This window comes from Monodelphis domestica, chromosome 1 (genome assembly GCF_027887165.1).
Source record: "Monodelphis domestica isolate mMonDom1 chromosome 1, mMonDom1.pri, whole genome shotgun sequence".
NCBI lineage: Eukaryota > Metazoa > Chordata > Mammalia > Didelphimorphia > Didelphidae > Monodelphis > Monodelphis domestica.
Genome location: NC_077227.1, coordinates 737,837,710 through 737,850,464, shown reverse-complemented (window position 1 = coordinate 737,850,464; position 12,755 = coordinate 737,837,710). Strand labels below are relative to the sequence as shown.

General features: G+C 46.2%; 1 protein-coding gene across 1 annotated transcript in view; it reads right to left on the bottom strand.

The window, feature by feature from the left end:
• Positions 1 to 12,755, bottom strand: part of EMX1 (empty spiracles homeobox 1) — a 38,518-nt gene that overhangs the window by 17,235 nt on the left and 8,528 nt on the right. The window contains exon 2 of the mRNA XM_056814071.1: positions 6,957 to 7,141. Coding sequence (XP_056670049.1) covers positions 6,957 to 7,141 — 185 coding nt within the window. The remainder of the gene's footprint in view (positions 1 to 6,956; positions 7,142 to 12,755) is intronic.

Sequence of the window (12,755 nt, the reverse complement as noted above, 5' to 3'; positions counted from 1 at the left end):
ATTTGGTATTATAGAGGTAATTATGGGTTTGGTAGAACTGGGAGCCTATAAGCTTCTTGAGGCAGGGACTGCTTCCTTTTTGTCATTGTATCCCCACACCTAGTTTAGGGCTTGGTAAATAGTAAGCATTTTGTTTGTTCACACACACACACACACACACACACATGGAACTGGACCTGTACTTCATTGGTTTAGGAAATTCCTTCTACCTTTTCTGTAATTTATCATTTCAGAGAAAGCACTGAGAAATGAGTTGGCTAGGGTCAGAATGTATCAGAGGCAGAACTTGGACCCAGGTCGGCCTAGCTCCCAGATGGCTCTCTGTCCACTACTGATATGCACAGAATAAGTAAGGTTAGCTGAATTAAGAATGCAAGATGGATGGATAGATGAAACCACTCACTATACTAAGCCCTGGAGACAGGAACTCAAAACTTTGAGAAGCCTTTGATGGAGAGATCTATGTAGAAGATAAAGAGCGAGTGGCAGAGATCACAGAAAAGGAGAATGAAGTGATATATACAGCATGGATTACAAAAGTCTTTAGAGCAGTTGTAAGCCATTAAAACTTTAAAGTGTCTAGTGTTTTACAAACCTTAAAGCATCAAACAAATGTCAACTCTTCTTCCTATAATAATAGACAATGAATGCTCAGACTGATGACAAAGATAACAGGTTATCGATGGATTGCTATAGACAGACAGACAGACAGACAGACATAGATAGATAGATAGATAGATAGATAGATAGATAGATAGATAGATAGATAGATAGATGGATGGATGGACAGACGGACAGACAGACAGACAGACAGACAGATGGATAGATGACAATAACAAATATTTTTAAATGGCTACTCTGTGCCTGAAACTGTGCAAGGTTCTGGGGCTACAACAGCAAAAATGAAATGGTCCATTTCATCCAAGGAATCTTCATTCTATAGCAGAGGACAGATAAAGAAATGTTCGATGCCCATGGAAAAAGTTAAGAGAATTATCTAAGGAGTCTAAGAATTTTAGAGCTAGAGAAGACTTTAGAGCTCCTCTAGTCATTATGTAGATAATAACACATGACATGTCTAGAGTGTTATAAGGCACTCTAAGTATTATTATCTTCATTTCACAGATGATGAGACTGAGTCTCAGGAAAGTCAGATGACTTGCTCAGGGTCACACAACTGATCTGAAGCAGGATTTGAACCCAGCTGTCCTAAGTCTAGATGAAATGTCCTCTCCACTCCAACACCCTTCCATGTGAAGAAAAAGGTTATCATCCTGTGTGTATTTGTACATATATTCATTTTTATGTGTGCCATATGCATATTGAACTAGATAGATGCATCATGTGGCACATATATGACTATACACTTTATACCAGTGAAATCATAGGTTCAGTCCCCTTTCCTTTTCCTATCTCTAGAGTATTTTAAAATCCCAATGAAAATATGAATTGATAGCTAGAGAATAAATATTGTCAATTATAGATTGATAGTCATCAAGCATTTTATTAAGTACCTACTTTGTGCCAGCCACTGTGCTAACTCCTGGGGATGCAAAGACTAGCAAAAGGCAGCCCCTGTAGGTAGAATGATAGAACTGATGGCTGAAAGGACAGATTATGGGCACTTATAAACCACATTGGTTTATTGGACATTGATTTCAAAACTAGCTAGAGAAACACCCACAGAAATTGCTATGACAGTCAAGATGAGAAGTAAATATGGGCTAATCGTGAATTCCAGGACGGGAAGAAATTAGAAATTGAAAGAAGACTTTGAGATCATTGAATCCAGTTTACTCTTCTTGTAGAAAAGGAGCTAGAGGCCCAGAGAAGCTGCTCAGAATTCTTATAAAATGGGGAGAAACTGCTCCATATTCAAAACATAATTAAAAAAAAATAGGACAGCTAAGTGGCACAGTGAATGGTGCACCTGGCTGGACTCAGGAAGATCTGAGTTCAAATCTGACCTCAGACACTCATTAACTGTGTGACCCTAGGCAAATTACTTAACTGTCTCACTTTCCTCATCTGTAAAATGAACTGGAGAAGGAAATGACAAACCACTCCAGGATCTTTGCCAAGAAAACCCCAAACGGGGTCACAAATAGTCCAACACAACTGAAAAGCAACAAAAGTATAAAAACGAGCAATTTATAAGACTTAAGAACTCTTATCCCAGACCTAGAAGTGGGAGATTTTAGATTCAAATCTGGCTTGAGATACTGCCTAGCTGTGTGACCCTGGGCAAGTCACATAACCCTCATTGCCTAGCCCTTACCACTCTTGTGCCTTGAAACTAATACACAGTATTGGTTCTAAAATGGAAATTAAGGGTTAAAGAAGAACATTTTCATCGAGCTTCAAATCAGTGAGTTCTTAAAAAATGTTGCTAACCAAAACAAATCAAAGTTAAATATAGATATATGAATAAAGAAATGGAGAAGTGAAGATGGTAGGCAGATATCAGTGATGGTGGGACAGAGGAGGGAGTATATTAGAATGAGGATGCCTCTGAGTTTGGGAGGTAGGATCCTTGGCTGTTAGGGTTGGCCCTTTATTCATAGAGTGAGTTTCAAAGGATCCCTTCCCACCTGGGGCCTGGGGGAGGAAACACCTTCCATTTTCTTATCTACATAACGAGGATCTTAAATAAGGTCATATAAAATCATTAAGGAGAAGGGACCATCTAGGAAGACCCTTCTGTCTCTAAAAATTCCATGAATCTGTCACAGAAACATCTGATAAATATTCATGAATAGATAAATAATTATTATTGGTCAAGCCCTCTAGGATACTCCTGGTATGGAGACTCCCTCCACCAATACAGATCATTGATGGAGATGAGTGAACTACTTGACTTTAACTTATAATAACAACAATGGTAACAGCATTTAGTTAGTATTGCTTTTACAAAGTGCCTCATATATTATATAATAGGATCCTTACAACAATGCTAGGAGGTAAGTGATATTTTTATCCCCACTTTACAGGTGGGGAAACTGAGGCAGAAGACTGTTTGGGTTTTTTTTAAGTGACTTGCCTGTGGTCACAAGGCTAGTAAGTATCTGATGCAAGATTTGAATTCCCGTCTTCCTGACTCCTAAGCTGGCCCACCATGTACTACTTATTCCATGATGCCTCTCAGAAAAGCCCACAATGCATGGTTGCTGGACAGACAGGGACTGGCGATATGTAAATATTCATATAGGGTTAGCAATAAGTGAGTCTCAAGATTGACAAATGCCTCTCACTGAAGAAACATCCAAAAAATTATCAGGAAAAATAGATTGATAATGACAGATGATTTAATAAGTGGCGTTGTCTAAGGGAGAGATGTCCAGACTGGGAGAGAGAAGTCCTGGTTTCTTGTCCTATTCGTAGCCACTACCATGGTGGGTCTTTGTGCAAGTTCCTTTCTCAGCCTAAGCCTCCTTTTCCCCATCTGTTGAATGAGAGAGCTGAATTAGAGTAGCAGTCCCCAACCTGGGGGATGCAGGTCCCCAGTGGGCTCCAGAGTCACTGCCAAGTCTCATTAAATGAATCATGATGACAAATGAGCAAGCGTGTCTTCTGGAGACTGAACAAGTAGCTTGCCTTGTACAGAAGTGCATGGCTACCACCACAGAGCCCATTATGGCTAATAAAATACAAATCTGAATCCTGAGAGCTTTTTAACATCAGCTACCTTCTGAATCAATCAATGTAAATAGTATAACTCTCAGGCAGAGGTGGTCTCTGGAACTATTGAAAAGATGGGGAAACACTGGATTTTAATTTTGTTCAGTTGTAACCCACTCTTCATGACCCCATTTGGATTGAATGATTTACCCAAGGTCACACAGCTAGAAAGTATCTGAGGTCAGATTTGAACCCCTGACTCTGGTCCAGGTACTATGTCCAGTGAACCACCTACCTACCTAATCACAGATTTCATGGGCTTAAAGAACCCTCCCAACTCTAATGATCTGCGTTCTAAGGTCCTTTCCAGCCCTGACATTCTGTTCTAAGCTCTTTCTCAGTTCTGACATTCTTTGTTTCAAGGTCCTTCCAGCTCTGATATTCTCTATTTGAAGATCTTTCTCTGCCCTGACATTCTCTGTTCCAAAGTTCCTCGCAATTCTGACATTCTATGATCTATTATTGAATCAGTATCTCTGGTTCCACGATTCTATGACTCAGATTCAGAAACTGGCCCATTTGAACATTGACATATGGGACCTTAGCAAGTAAAAAGAAAAGCTGGTTTGTCTTAAGTAGGGGGAGGGGGTGGGAGGAGAGTTAATTAAGAACACTTTCATTGAGCTTAAAAGCATTGAGTTAAAAACAATGTTGCTAATAAAAACAAACAGAAGTTAACAGATTTGAGGATTTTAATTAATTTTAAAGTACTTCTGAGCTTTAAAAAAAAGAGCCTAGGGATTGTGATTTTGTTTTATTAATTTTTAAGCTTGATCTTTTCACTGAAGATGCACTAAAAAGGACTTCCTTGTACACTAAAGCCCCTTTTTAGCCAGCTGAGAGGTCCAATATGTCAATGGGAAAATCGTTCCTGCATCTGCTCCCAGAGAGAGACCGTGATGGGTACATGGGCATGTCAGACCCAGGTGTCAACAAGATAGACCATCAGGTGGATTATCGAGTCAGAGACAAAGGATATGTAGGTAGATATATGAATAAATAGATTACAGACATATGGAGACACAGATGGAAGGCTGATAGATATAAGGGAGAGTAGACATCGATAGAGATGGTAAAATGGATAGGATCACAAGCATGAGAGCTAGGAAAGCACTTAAAACTCCTCTAAACCAGCCTCCTGATTTCAAGGATGAGGACACTAAGGCTCAGAAATGTGTAATAACTATCAGAATCGGGATCTGAATCCAGGTCCTTGAATTCCAATTCTAGAACCCCTCACTACTTCATCCAGTCACCTGAACCCATCCCAAGAGAGCACTTTCAAATCATTAGAATAATTTTGCCTCCAGCTTTTCAGAGAAATAAGGTAGGATCAACAAAAGGACCCTGGATGAGGAGTTTAGTCATACAAGCAATATCTAGAGTTTGTTTATGGCTCAGTTCAACTTCAGGTCTTTCTTCTACCATCTTGTCCATCTCCATCAATTCCAGATCTGAATGTCCTCACTCAGAATTGGAATACCAATTACTCTACAAGTCATTTAAGTCACTAGATTGAAAACTTCAGGTGATAAAAACAAAGGGGAAAAAACCTGAAGCTCCGAGAGGGGAATCAATTTGCCCAAAGTTATAGAAGTTGTTAGAAATAAAAGTCAGGGACTAAAATCCCACCGAGTCTCCAATTTCCTTTACACCACAAGGAAAGTCCATTCCAGTCTTTAGATAAGACTTACAAAAGGGGAAAGAGGGATGCAGATACTGTAGAAAGACTGTTAGCAACAAGGAAAAAACCAAAGAAGGTAGTTGGGATTATTCTTTGCATAAATGGGAAATTAAATTGACCAGAAACCACCCCTCCTAGGCATCTAGATTTATCTGGCTCTGAGGATGATCAACAGATGGCTTCCTGGACTAGGGGGAGGGGGCGGTGCTTAGGAGATGGAATTCTGTACTTTCCATCCTTCCTCCTTCTCTGGACCCAGGGGACAGTGACCTGGGATTGACGGGAAGGAGAACAAAGCACTCACACTGTCCTACCCCCCTCCCCCCCTCCATCAAGTCAGCTGGTTCTAGAAAGGACCCAGACTAAAATCCCCAAACAGCTGGTCAATCATGAATCGCTGGGCCAGGCTCCTTCTGAGGAACTCCTCAGTAACAGATGTCCTTGAATTTCTAATTGAACACTTCCAGACCCGAGAGCTCACTACCTCGGAAGGCAGTTCCGTTCCTTAGACTGAGCTCAGACCTGCCCCTAGGGAGCCGGAGTCTATGAGTCTTAGTCCTGTATTTTAGAGGTACTTCACAGTCAAGGCTGATCTCTCACCCATCTGACAGTTCCTCAAATCCTTGGAGATAGCTATTATGTGTGTCCCCCATTCCTATCTCTACCGGCAGCAGCCCCTACCAATTGTTCTCTTCTCTAGCCCAAGTCCCTCCAGTTTCTTCAATCTCTCCTCCCTTGGCATGGTCTCCAGGCCCTTCACCATCCTGAATGCTTTTCTCTGGACATGCTTGAGATCTGTGGAGCTGAGTTGTTGGAGCTTTTTCGTGTTGTTTTCTCTTAGCAGCTACTGAAGAGAGAAGCTTTGTCTCTAGTGAGCTCCTGGACAAGTAGACTAAGGACTTTGGTCAGGAAGAGCCCTGAGAGCCAGGCATAGCCCTCAGAAGAACCAGAACAAGCTACAGAGAAACTTCCCGAGCTCTTCTCCTCTCCTCATTCTTACCCCACTTCGGTCTATTCAGCTAGATCCAAGAAGGATCTAGTAGATCTGAGAAAGGGAGAGAAAAAAGAAAAAGGGAGCCGGAAGGGGGAGGGAAAGAATGAGAGAGACAGTAGGAGAGAGGTGAGGGAGAAAGTGGGGAAAGAGGTAGGAGAGAGAGGGAGGGAGAAAAAGACAGGACAGAGGAAGGGGGGAAGAGTGAAGAGGTGGGAAAGGGACAGAAGAAAGAGAAAATAAGGGAAGAGAGGAGGGAAGGAGGGAGAAAAGGAAGGAGATAGAAATAGAGAAGGAGGGAAACGAGAAAAGGCAGGGGAGGAAATAGAGAGAATGTAGAAGGGAGGGAGGGAGAAAGGGGGAAGAGAAGATGGCGCAACAGGAGGAGAAAGAGCAAAGGAGGGAAGGAAGACGAGAGACAAGAAAGGGAGAGAGGTGGGAATAAGAGAGATGGCAGGAGAGTGCGAAGGGAGGGAGAGAGGAGAAAGAGACGGAGTGAAAAACGGAAGGAGAGACAGCAGAGCGAGTCAAAGGGAGGCAGAAGTAGTTCGGAGAGTCGAGCGGGGAAGGGGACCTCCGGGAGGGGGGGGGGGGGTGGCTCACCTGGGTCTCGGAGAGGCTGAGGCTGCCTGCCAGCTGCTTCCGCTCGGCGCCTACCACGTAATGGTTTTTCTCGAAGGCGCGCTCCAGCCGCAGCAGCTGCGAAGGCGAGAAGGCCGTGCGGATCCGCTTGGGTTTGCGGGCGAAGGGGCCGTGCAGGAGCAGGCTGTCCTGGGGAACCTCGCTCCCTGGGTCCAGGGCCCAGAGCACCGCACGGGGCACAGGGGGAAGGGGTGGAACAAGAAAGGGGCAAGAAGGACCCAACCCAGGGCGACAGAGGAGACAAGACGAAGAGCGGGAATGGGGACAGGAGGGGACAGCACGCGGACGCGAGGGTCCCGTGGGCGTGGGGCCCCGGAGGCACCGGGGGCACAAGCGACACCCACACGCCGAATTCGCGGGACACGGGAGACAGCAAGGCAGCAGGCGAGGCGGGGATACCAGGGACACAAGCCGGGGTGGGAGGGGTCGGAGAAAGCAGGGACCCGGGAGTGGGATGGGGGAGGGGGGCAGGAGAAGGCGGAAACGACAGAGGACACAGTCCGAAGGAGGGTCCAGAAATCCGGGGGACGTGTGGGGTCCGGCCCGATGGGGACCCGAGGGAATGGAATTGGGAATGTGGGGGGATTCCACGGGATGGGGGAGGAGGGATTACACGAAGGGAAGCGGACAGACAAAGAGAAAGAGAGAGAGATGGACAGGGTCAGCACCTTCGCTCCCGCTTCCCAGGCCGCCCCACTTCCCTCCGCTCCCCTCCCGCAGTCTCCCCTGAGTTTCTTCACACCCTACCCAGCCACCCTCCCGTCTTGGGTCCAAGAGCCCAGCGCCAAGGCTTCCGTTGCCCTTCACTGAGTTGGGTGCACCGCGAGCTAACCCGAGGATACCAAGAGGCCGCCCTCCTTGACTGAGAACCGATGACTGCAATTCGAGAGGGAGTTCACAAGGGCTGCCCAGACGGAGGCCCAGACACCGTGGACACACGGGAGCCCATTTCTCCTTCCCGTCTTCCCCTCTCTTCCTCCCCGTCCCACTGCGCGCCGCCTGAGGCCTGAGGCGGGGCATGGGCTCGGGGCAGACCTAACAGGAGAGCTCCCCCGAGAGCTCTTCGGGTGGGGACTCTGGAGGCTGCCCCCCAGAACCCGCACTAGCGCAGGCACCAGTTCAGGGCTCAAAGGAGAGCGAACACTGAGCCCTTCGTCAGTCACTTCGCAGATCCGTGCCTTGTTTCTGACTGCCCTGCCAGTCTCGAGCACCTGGCTGTGCCAGAAAGCCCTCTCCTCTCCCCTTCCACACAAACCCTCGCACCCAACACCCAAGCAGCCAACTCTCTCTAGCATACATCCAGGCACACGTATGAACACACACATAAATCACGTTGCTAGAACACGCTAAGGTCACGCTAAGGCCAGCCTCCCCACAAGCCTGAGCTGGTAAGTTCTGGCAGCATCGACGACATTGCACAGGTGAAAACACCCCGGGCTCCGTCCTGACTTGGGCAGCCGCTGGAACCCGGGCCTCGGACACGGAGATCCAGTTCTTGCCACAACTTGACCCTGCCTTGGTGAATCACCTTTACCCAGCTCCCTCCCAGCCCTCAGCTGTTCTCCTCCCCTCCTTGCTGACCGCTTTGCTCTTCAGTGAGACTGAGACCACCCCAGGCAGCATTTCTGAAGCACCTACTCAGTGCTGGGCACTAAGGATCCGAGGGAGAGGTGAGGCAGCAAGTCCTCACTGGGCAGATGTCAGGGACCCCTGATTAGAGCTCAGGAAGAGGCAGGAGGAAAGACAGCTCCGCTGGCACCCAAGGTGATAGAGAGGGGGGACGGGAGCTGGAAAGGAGAGGATTCATTCCCCAACCCTCTCCTCACTCCCCAAAAAGCTTTAGCCACAGCCATGATCCAGCTGAAGGGCCCCACAATGAGGGAGGATTTTCCCACATCTTCATGTCTCCAAGCTCAGTGTTCTTTCCAATGTAAAACTGCCTTTACTTTTCCAGAAGAGGAAACCAAGGTTCAGAGAAATGGAGAGACTTGCTCAAGGTCATTCGGCTAATATAAACATCAGAGCCAGGATTCAAACCTAGGCTCTAGGGTTCTGCCCAGAATGCTTCGAATTATGTTATGGATTAAAAACGGAAGAGCTTTTGGAGGTCATTTCTTCGGCCTCCCTCATTTTGCAGATGAGAAATCCAAGACCCAGAGAGCTGATGAGACTTGCCCAAGGTCCCAGGGGTAGTAAGTGACAGGGCTGGAATTTGCACACAAGATTTCTGACTCCAGAGCCAAGGCTCTTTTCTCTCCATCACACTGACATAATCACTCCTATCCTGCACAGGAGAACCCCTTCCACACTCCAGAGCTGGGGAAGAGGGCTAACCCCTGTTCCAGGCTAAAAGTGTTGTCTTTCTCTTAGACTCCAGAAGGTTCCTACCATATGGAGTTCCATTCCCAGGAACATGCAGAGCCAGGGTATATCTGAGTCTGTTAATAAGGTACCACATTATAATGGCATATATATATATATTATTCAGGATATATATATTTATATATATAGGCAACATCTCTCTGCAGGGGAATCCTGGGACCCCCACTTCCTGAGGATGCCTTTCTTTGTAGAACCTGAGTCCATAAACTGCTCTCTTCCCAAAGAGGAATGAATCTGGAAGAGGATTCCTCCTTATATTATCATAGAGGTGGTTGGGTGAAGCCTCTGATCCCCTAAATCATATATCACTTCTACAATCTCCCCCATCTCACCCTTGACACTTTTATCTCCCTCAAACCCATTTGCTCCTCTCATTTCTTTCCTCCATTTCATTCTACTGTCTCTATCCCACTCTCATGTTTCTTATCTCCCTACTTCTGTCCTCCAAACCTCCTGGCCCATTCTTCTCATATCCCTTTCCCTATCATTCTACCATTTCTCCAGCCATTCTTCACATCATCCCCCACTGACTTTCTTCTAATTCTCCCCATCACCAAATCTTCCTTCCGCTCCTTCAAACTCCTCACTCCTCCCCTTCCTTCACCTAATCCCTATTCCTTTCCTGGTCCCTGGTCCCTCCTCCCAGACTCTAATTCCAGCTTTCTGAATTTGTTGTAAAGTCAAGATATCATTCCCCTCCACCCAGATACCAATCTGACCCCAAGCATCATGATACAGTGGAAAAGATTCTAGCTTTGGAGTCAAAGGACCCAGATTTGAATCCTACCTATTCCCTCCTACCTCCATGACCTTAGAAAAATGCTTTCTCCCCTCTAGGACCTAGTTTTCTGATGTCATGCAAAGGGGTGGGTTAGACAATCTTGAAGGTCCCTTCCTGTTATTGATTTGTGCTGTGACCTTGGCATACAAACTGGCAGCACTAAAGGCATTTTCACCTGAATTAACTGGTCACCTACCATCTACAGGACAGATGCAGACTCTGAAGGAAAGGAACTGCCATGTGGAGAACCCCACACTGACAAGAAAAGCTGAGTATATGGGCTCCCCTACTCACCCTAATCCACAGGGCCAGAAGACATAAGGTGTCCTGGGGTCTTTATCTTTTCATCTCCTTAAACCAACCTGAAAGATAAGAACCTTTCTCTTCTTCTCTCTCTCTCTCTCTCTGTCTCTCTCTGTCTCTCTCTGTCTCTCCCTCTCTCTCTCCTTCCCTCTCCCTCTCTCCCTCCTCCCCCATCACACACACACACACACACACACACACACACACACACACACACACACACACACACACACCACTGCAGCCACACAGCCACCCTGCCCCCTCCATAAACAGTCTGCTCAACAAGTCCAGTCCCAAGACCAAGCTGGGAGCAAAAGTAACCGGAATGACAGTCCCAGCACCATCCCTCTTTCTGGACAGAGCAACCTGCCTACTTCTGGGTGTGGAGAATCAGTTCCTTCTTACTTTCTCCTCAGCTTCTTCCTTTATGTCTTACTGCTTATTTGGAAAGCAAATCTGTTTAATTCCCCACTTCCCCCAAACCTCTCCCTGATACTGTGTGCTAATAGAAATCCTCCTCCTCTCAGCCCATCCCAAGCTGCCCAGGAGACCAGACCAAAAGCAACAGGGAAAGGATTGCCCCTCACCCAGGTACCTAGTCCCTAAATAGTCCACAATGTCGGAACATGAATATGTGTAAATATATAGATAATCTAAATAAGTTTCCCTCTCTGTCTCTGTCTCTCTTCCTCTCTCCTCCCTCCCTCCCTCTCTCTCTCTCTCTCTTTCTTTCTTTCTCTCTCTCTCTCCCTCTCCTCTCTCTCTCTCTCTCTCTCTCTCTCTCTCTCTCTGTCTCTCTCTTCTCTCTGTCTCTGTCTCCCTCCCTCTCTCACTCCCTCCCTCCCTCCCTCTCTCTCTCTCTTTCTTTCTTTCTCTCTCTCTCTTCTCTCTCTCTGTCTCTCTCTTCTCTCTGTCTCTGTCCCCCTCCCTCCCTTCCTCCCTCCCTCTCTCTCTCTCTTTATCTCTCTGTCTCTTTCTCTCTCTCCTTCTCTCTGTCTCTGTCTGTCTCTCCATCTCTCTGTCTCTGTCTCTTTCTCTCTTCCTCTCCCACCCCCTGTAAAATTGTAATGACAGGGATTGAATACAAAAACGAAAAGATGAAACCAGAAATATGAGAACGAAGTTAAAAATAATAAATGAGAGAGAAAGAGGAGATGGAGAGATTCAGTTTTTGCATGGGTGTGCATGTAAATATACACATATATATATCCCAGCTTGGCTTCAGTCTTCTCTCTAATCTACTGTATATAGACATCCAGTACGTGTGTGTGTCTTTTAAAATGCATGGCCTGTGCACACGATCACACACACGTTTCTGCAGCGGCATATACACAAACATAGAGGCACACACAGATTTTCTCTGTTCTACAAGCAGTGGAAATGGTCTCAGGCTGGCGTGTATACCCCAAGATGAGTCTGTAACTGCAGAGGTACACATAACCCTCCCCCCAGCAGCCATACAACAACACAGCAGCCTGCCACCTCGCTTTGCCCTTCAGCACCTTATCAGGCTCACAATACACGTGCGAAAATCCACCCTATATTAGCACCCAAAAGACTGCCCATAGACTTGTGTACAAACACATGCTCACAATCATCTTCGAGCACACACGAAGTTAGATACACCCAAGCATCCACTGTGGAAGGGTCTGCGCAATGATAACAAGAAGGGCCCACCTGGACACAAATTGTAAAGCTTATAAATTGTTTGCTCATACTTGAAACAGCAATGAGTAGATCTCTGAACTTGGGTCAAAAAGACCTGAGTTCAAATCCTGCCTCAAGACACAAACTGTGTGACTCTGAGCAAGTCCCTTAACCCGTTTGCCTCAGTTTCCTCCTCTATAAACTAGAGATAATAACAGCGCTTACCTCAAAGATTTGTTAGGAATCAAATAAGATAATATATGTAAGGCTCTTACAAGCCTTAAAGATCTCTATAAATATTAGCTATTGTTGTTGTTGTTATTATTACATTTCAACCTCATAGGACTAGCACGAGGTCAAATCATACTGAAGGGTCTGACTGATTTCTGCATCATAGTTCTATGGAATGGAACAGAGTTAACCTGATGGTTCGAAATCTTAAGAATTTGTGTGTGTGTGTGTGTGTGTGTGTGTGTGTGTGTGTGTGTGTGTGAGTGCATGTATGTGCAGGTCCACTTCTCACAAGATCGCTTCAGGTCTTCCTCTAATACATGGATAACTCCGGCCAACAAATGTCTTCCTAGCTAAGCTCCAGGTAAGTGAGGCAGCAGAGCCTACGGAAATGGAAGCCAGGGAAGACCGGAATT